Below are 8,406 nucleotides of genomic sequence, written 5' to 3'. Positions count from 1 at the left end.
AACTGTTTTGTAACTAATACATACGTACACGTTTAACTGATATTTATAATCATTAATAATAATTTTAATCAATTAATATATTATGCAAAGTTCTTGCTATTAACATTTGACTCTTCTTCATGTTCAGTGTAAGTGAGAACTTTATTTAGTATTCATATTTATCACGATTAAAATTATGCAGCATGATTAATAATCCCATTAAAAGCAACCGTACGACTTCGCGGCCCGGAAAATGTGGTGAAAATTATTAAACAATCGTTCATTAATCCTTTCATCGTAAGATATATATTAATATAATTAATTAAATAAACAAAATGCCATATGAAATCAATAAAATTATTTGATTTAAATTGAAAGTCTCTATATCTCTCGTGTCATTGATATTTAGATGAAAATTGGCTATTGTGTGTTGACAGTGAAATAAACAAAAGAATTAATTAAGAAGAAAGCAAACAATGTGATCTATTTGGATGGTGGCGGGGCGCGGGCGGGACGCGTGCGGCGCAGGCAGAGCGCCACAGGACCACAGTCCACAACACTCAAATTGAGTTTCCTATCGTAGCGAGACGTTCCCCTACGCAAGCTCATACTCGCGTATACTGCGTACGGACTTTCAGTATCACGCACGTTTGGTGTTACTTAATATGCATCGAACAATCACTTTCTTACGGATTTGTGCGAAAGAAAAGTGCTGTGTTAGTGATTTTACTCCGTTCAAATTTAAAAAATCATAAACTCTACATAATGTATATAACTTTGTGATATAGTGAAATGTATTGATACTGTAGTGAACTTAATTAATAAAAATGAATATCCGAGGGAAGAATCACGTGCATACATCGGAAAAACCGAGTAAAAAGAGAAGGGTGAGTTAGTTCTAGAATTGATAAGACGCGAGAGTTGTTTATCAGTTTGTTTTGAAGCGGGGCAAAAACATTAATATGGAGGGAACGCGGCACAATAATAATTCATCACATTATCTTCTTGTACCGTTTTTTTACTAAAAATGTATCGGGTTATCTCTTATAAGTAATTTCAAGTCAAAATACTTTTTAATTCTTTATGAACAATATGATGGTATTTGGTATGTGCTATGTTTTTGATTAAAATAATTTTTTTGATAATTTCATGTAGGGTAGGTAAATAATATCTTATAGAGAAAACACGATTTTTTTATAATTTTATCAATAACAATTTGAAATAATGACATATACAACCTATATCTCATATCTATAAAAAATCTCGCTCTTTTTTTAAACAAAAAAATTAAATATATTGAGATGGCGACGCAATTATTTTCATTATGATAACACTAATAAATTTTTCAGACAATATCTCTTAAGCTCCTTAACCCAGGTGTACGATCCATAAAAGTCCCGCCCATAAAAACATAAGAACCATATAAAAATATTAACTATCCAGTAGTTAATTCCACATTCTGACCTAAAAACTTTTTTGTTCAAGCGGCTGTACTTATATTAAATTCGATTGACTTGCATTGAAGTAGCTTTAAGGCAAATGCCCGCGGCAATATTTATAACGTTATCAAACGCAGCCGTAAATCAGTAACGCTAAATATAGATAATCCATACATCACTCTTAATTTTAACGTTCACTGATTATTGATTAGTGTATATTATGTCCGCCTACACGTAGAGTCAATATATTGTTATATACATTTCCGTGTGCAACCTACATTCAATATATTTTTACATAATAACAAATATCCGCTACGAAAGATAAAATAATATACCTATTTTGATTAATAATTTATCCTCACACATTAATCGGACGAAACACAGTAGCAAATTTCTAGTTAGAGAGTGGGAGTGCTGAACGATCAAAGCTTTATTAATTTTCACGACAAACACATTGAGAATTTATGTTTAAATACAACTATATAGTTATATCTAACTAATTATTATTTTATGTTATTTAAGTTAACAACTATTGTGTACATAGTCAAAACGACAGAACTCTACAAAATCATACAATTTAAATTATTATACAATAGCTGTTACTCGCAGTTTTACCCGAGAGTGAACTTGCAGGCAAAATTATGTATTTCTGTAGCTCATGTTTTGTTCTGATGACCATTATTACTGTAAAGTTTCATCCAAAGCCGTGCAGATTACTCTTCTTGACAAACACACACTCATTCTCACAAACTTTCGCATTGATAATAATATAAGTAAGCTGCTTTCTAACATGCAATAGAAAAGGATGAGAAACTACGGTTACAATAATAAAAATATTATTTGATTGTCTGATAATTTTCCAATTTAGGTATATATTTTGTGCTTTAAAAAGGTAAAATTTTTATCTCAACAGAATCTTTAATACCTACATATTGTATCGTATTACATTTAATAGAAACATTCGCTTCCGTGTATTCACGGATTATCTTAGATAATAAGCGAAAATATTACTTAATTAGTCGCTAATTGCCTCATTTATAGATCATAATAAAATTCTTCGTATTGTTTTTCCAATACGTAGGTATTATTATTATGAGTTAATATTTATAAATTATATCACTAGTTACATAGCTACATAGTATAAAACAAAGTCGTTCTCTCTATGTATGCTTTTATGTAAATCTTTAAAACTAATTGCAAATAACACTGGTCTGCAAAGAAATCCTCCTTTGAATAAAAATATGATAAACTAGCTTTCCGCCCGCGGCTTCGCCCGCGTTTTCAAAGAAAAACCCGCATAGTTCCCGTTCCCGTGGGATTTCAGGGATAAAACCTAGCCTATGTTACTCGTGGATAATGTAGCTTTCGAATGGTGAAAGAATTTTTCAAATCTGCCAAGTAGTTTCGGAGCCTATTCAATTCATACAAACAAACAAACAAACAAAAAATCAAACCTTTCCTCTTTATAATATTTGTATAGATGTATAGACATGGAGATCTTAACATGCTGAATCTAGATCTGCTTTCAGTTTTTTTGTATCACGTCTAAATTTTTTTTTTATTGTCGTTTTTAAATACCTCAAAATTCTGTATTGTTTAGTAGTCTCTCTTGCAATAATGCTATTTTATTCGGTCTTTATGATATTTTTCATCACAAAAATGACTTGAATTTATAAAACTAGAACGATATCTACTGAAGACATTATTTTTACACTAATTTGAAGGGAATTTTTGGGCTTCCGTAGTTCTCATCATGACTCCGCTGCGCTCAGTTCAAAGTAAAGTTTTAAGGTGACGGTTGATGATTTTATCCTAATAATTTGGTAAAATTTTTATATTGTACTGATTTATATTGATGAAAATTTGTGAATAATTTCAACCATAAAGCAAAATTGAATCACGTGTTATGAATTTTTAAACGACGCAACATCGAAAGCGCGAGTCTTTAGTGTGGTCTCTAGGGAATGCAAATGCGGGAGCCTAGATAAGAATTAAATTATGAAATTAAGCAGACTAAAGCTGTAAAAAGAGTATCCGGTGACCACTATGAAACATTTCACCAGAAGTTTGAGAGGAGATACGGAAAAGCTAACTGAAAATATAGTAAAATATAGATAATAAGTTGGCAGTAAAGATTGATGATTTTACTTGATCGATTCGTCGCGAAACTCCTTATAAAATATTAAAAGAAAAGAAAACTACTAATTGAAACAATGTATATAATGCGTAATTATATTATCTTATAGTTTTTAATAGTTTTCTTGACATTATTTGTAATATTCAAACCTAATTATTAAAATAACGATGTATTCTTAGAACAAAAAATGGGTTTCTTTCTAATTAAACTACAAAAAATCTAGACGTGATACAAATTATTTAAAACTTAATTTCTGTTCAGAAGTATCACTTCTATAATAATCTTGTGCAAAAATAAGAAGGAGCGCGAAAAAAAATTTTTTTGCAGACCAGTGTAATTTTGATGCGGTTTATTAATAGATACCTAGAGTGATTCAAGAGGAAGGTTTATATAATTTATTAGGTTTTAGACAAAGCGGGTGAAGCCGCGGGCCGAAAGCTAGTTATATAATAATGTAGTTAGCCCACTGAACATTTATCTCTTCTTTTCTGTCAACTGTAAACATTCAGTATTTTTTTTTTCTTTTAGCATGTCAACCGTATCTACGGAAAAGATATTATGTATTTATAGGTATAATTTTATAAAACATTGTAGATAACCTTTCATCTATACTAATATTATAAAGCTGAAGAGTTTGTTTGTTTGTTTGAACGCGCTAATCTCGGGAACTACTGGTCCGATTCGAAAAATTATTTCGGTGTTAGATACCCCATTTATCGAGGAAGGCTTATAGGCTAAGAAGTAGTACGTAAGTAGTAGTAGTAGTAGTAGTAGGAGAGTAAAAGAAGTACATAACATGTTCACAATTTAATATTTTATTGAAAAAATGTATTAAATAATAAATATTCTGTCTCTTAGTAAAGGATATTATATTTCATTAAAAGGGTACCTAATAATGAATGATTTAATTTACCCACGATAAGAGTTCGGCTTAAAATAAAAGAGTATGTATAAAGCTATAACAAAGGAGCTTTACATCGACACACCGGTCATAATTTACGATTCGCAAGGCTTGAGTGCCGATGTAATTGAATTGAAGGAAGGTACTTTTTATAAGTTTTATTTTTATAAAGTTTTGCACTTTGAATAGCAGTATTTGGTGCCTTAATTGTATTCTATTATACTCCTTCCTATTGTTAAGCCTGAGCCTTAATTAATAGGATGTAATTATAAAATTTCAGTCTTAAAATATGTATATGCATTGTGCATCAGTAATTATAATAACTTTATCAAGACGTATCTAAATATCAAATATTTATGATGTTATAAATTGAAAGTAATACGAAAACGTGTTTGTTTGTTGGTCTTTCTTTTAAGTCACAACTGTCGAGCGACCGAGTGATGTTATGGTAATTATAATTTTTGTGTGTGGATATAGTTAGGAGGCTTGAGAGTAATAAAATATGCTACTGTAACCACGATGAAACAACGGACACTTATGAGAATTTGCTATTTCCACGCGGGCGAAGCCGCGACTAACAGTTGGTACAAAAATATAAAGCATCTACTATTAGGCATAAATATTTTAACATACATTAAAAATTGTTAGTTTACACACTAACAACAAAAATCCAAAATCTATAAAAGGTATGATGTAGGTATGTGATGGTTAAGTGTGGTTAACTTCTAACAAATAAGAATAACATACCTACTGTATAAGAAATAAGAATCCTCCGTCGAATATCGATGAGAATATTGTTTATTGGGACCTTCGGTAATAATTATTATTAATGAAATAAGAACAATGATCCGTAAGAAGAAGAAAACCGTAATGTCTTCTGATTTTTATTCAGGTTTAGTTGTAATTAGTTACGATAATTAGGAGCTTTTGATACCTATATTTTATTGGTTATAATAAAAGTTTAAGATGTTATTATGAACGCAAATGTGATTTTGAATTGTTTTTATTAATATGAGGTATTTAGTAATAATTCATCTTCTGTTTATATATGTTTTAGTTTTTTTCCGAAAAAATCAATCATAATTTTTTTGCCATAGAAGAGTAGGTAGTTATGTATAATATTTCTGCGAAACATCGTATTATAGAAACAACCATTTAATTTTAAATGTAAATTATAATCAACATATAAAACAATAATTCTAAATGTATATAACACACATAATAATGATTAAAATTGCTTTTATTTGTACATTATATCGATGCTTTACAGCCAATAAAGGATAACCGCCACCTATAAAATTGTTCATGAGAGTGGTTTAAAGTGAAAAATATAAAAAAAAAATTCATAAAAAAAATTGTATAGACCCCAAAAAGCTGGAGATGTATACAATATAGCATTGAATTTAGTACTTATTAAATGACGTTTTTATTTTTCCATTATATAGCGCAAAATACAATTTACTGTCGCTTATCCTCAAATGGTTTTTATTTTGTAAACAGGAAAAATGGCATAAGTGTAAATACTTGAATTTTTTGCTTGAGCATAAATGACGTAATTCTAATTTAAATGTTATATACATCGAAGAAAAATGTCACAAGCAAAAGTTTTAGGGAAAAAATATAGGTAAATACTGTGTAAGGAGCTACCGAATAAAAATTAACAGTATGCAAAACTGTATTAAGTTAAATTTTGTAACGGAAATATTTTGCATAAGATACTGAAACTTGCTTTGCCCCAAATTTTGCTTTAGGGATGTAAATAATTAGAAGACATCAATATTTATCAAATCAGTCTTTATTTGACGTATTAATAGCACATAACATAAGCATCACAAAATCAAAAACAAAATAAAAAAGCATCTCCGACGAATGGCTCTTACATAGCCGAGCTCAAATTAACTTAAAAATAACAAAGGTAATTTTTTTTTTTTAATGTCAGAGCAAGCAAAGGAGCAGGTGGGCCACCTGATGTTAAGTGGTCACCACCGCCCATAAACACTTGTAACACAAGGAGTGTTACAGGTGCTTTGCCGGCCTTTAATGTACAAATAAGCTCTTTTCTTGAAGGCCCCAATGTCGTAGTTGTTCGGGAACACCGCAGGTGGCAGATCGTTCCACAGTTTCACCGTACGCGGAAGGAAGTTACGGGTAAAGCGGACAGTGGTGGAGCGCCAACCATCCAGATGGTGCGGATGGAACTGGTTTTTACGGCGTGTGGTCCGGTGGTGGAACTGTGCGGCTGGTATAAGGTGGAACAATTCCTCAGAGCAGTCCCCGTAGTAGATTCTGTACAGTATACAGAGAGACGCAACGTCTCTCCGCACTGACAGTGGATCGAGACTATCGGAAAGCCTACGGTCATGGACAATTCGAGCTGCTCGACGTTGGATGCGGTCAAGTGGAAGGAGTTGATACTGTGGGGCTCCGGCCCAGAGATGAGAACAGTACTCCATATGCGGTCGCACCTGAGCCTTGTACAGCTGAAGTCGGTGGGCCGGCTTGAAGTACTGTCTCGATCTACTGAGCACACCAAGTTTTTTAGAGGCTAATTTAGCTTTCGCTTCCAAATGACTGCGGACACTCGAGATTTCAACTCCAAGGATTCCGATTTTCGGCGATATACTAAGGGGAGTACTCTTAAACCGAGGTTCTACGACAAATGGGGTCTTTTTAGCGGTAAACGCGCAAACCTGTGTCTTTAGGGGATTGAACTCGACAAGATTAAGTTCGCCCCACTCCGAGACTTCTTGGAGAGAAGACTCGACTTCAGACACAAGTTTGTTTCGACTCTCATTGAGGCTTTCCTTTGAGGTGTTTGCACGGCCGGGATAAAGAGCATCCCCCGTACTGTCGTTTGCACAGCAATGAATGTTACTGATTTGTAACAAATCATTGATATGCAGAAGGAACAGTGTAGGAGATAGCACGCAGCCTTGTGGGACACCAGCGTTCACATGAAGAGGCTTAGAGCAAGAACCGTCGATAACGACCTTAATGCTCCTCTCTTCCAGGAAGCTGGCAACCCAATCGCATAACCTTGCAGGAAGTCCGAAAGATGGTAATTTCGCTAGAAGTGCCTTGTGCCAGACCCGATCGAAGGCTTTCGCTACATCCAAACTTACAGCCAATGCCTCCCCTTTACTCTCAACCGCCTCCGCCCATCTGTGAGTGAGGTACACCAAAAGATCACCAGTCGAGCGACCACTACGGAAACCGTATTGCCGGTCGCTTAACAACTGGTTCTCCTCCAGATACCTCATGAGCTGGCAGTTAATAATGGATTCCATTATTTTGGAGAGTAAAGAAGTGATGGCGATCGGTCTGTAGTTAGACGGATTTGAGCGATCGGCTTTTTTAGGGATTGGGTGGACAAGAGCAGTCTTCCACGAATTCGGGACAATGCCTTTGGCGTAAGAGAGCCGAAAAAGACGCGTTACAACCGGTGCCAACTCAGGAGCACATGTCCTAAGCACAATAGGGGAGACTCCATCCGGCCCAGTCGACTTATGGATGTCAAGGGAAAAGAGAGCGTTTCGAACGGCACGTTGTGTGAAGCGTATATCCGCCATTGAATGGTTGCACCGCGGGATGGTCGGCGGTGTCATTCCCCTGTCATCAAGAGTCAAGTTCCTAGCAAAGAGAGCGCCCAAGAGTTCGGCTTTCTATTTAGCGGAATGGGCCAGAGAGTCTTCGTCCTTGTGCAAAGGTGGAAAGGATGAACGACACAAGTTACCTTGGATGGCCTTGGCGAGGGACCAAAACGCCCTTGTTCCCGAAGGAAGTCGCGCTAGTCTATCGCCAAGTGCACCAATATAACTAGATTTTTTTAAATAGAATTCAACGTTTTGTAATTTTTATGTATATTTAATTTTGTTCTTTGTAGGTATTTCTCATAGAAAACGTAATAAATATTTGAGAGCCATCAAATCAAAAAATTTTATCCTTGTTAT

The 8,406-nt window shown here is 34.1% G+C and overlaps 1 protein-coding gene across 2 annotated transcripts in view; it reads left to right on the top strand.

The window, feature by feature from the left end:
* The first annotated feature begins 511 nt into the window (after positions 1-511).
* Positions 512-8,406, top strand: part of LOC123706137 (BDNF/NT-3 growth factors receptor-like) — a 29,063-nt gene continuing 21,168 nt past the window's right edge. Inside the window, exon 1 of one of the 2 annotated variants that reach the window (XM_045655299.1) lies at positions 512-866. In XM_045655299.1, coding sequence (XP_045511255.1) covers positions 807-866 — 60 coding nt within the window. In that variant the 5' untranslated portion in view covers positions 512-806. The remainder of the gene's footprint in view (positions 867-8,406) is intronic. The other variant, XM_045655301.1, reaches the window with a different exon arrangement.

This window comes from Colias croceus, chromosome 3 (genome assembly GCF_905220415.1).
Source record: "Colias croceus chromosome 3, ilColCroc2.1".
NCBI classification, from domain to species: Eukaryota; Metazoa; Arthropoda; class Insecta; order Lepidoptera; family Pieridae; genus Colias; species Colias croceus.
Note: the sequence above shows the minus strand (reverse complement) of the source record. Positions and strands in the feature narration are given on the sequence as shown.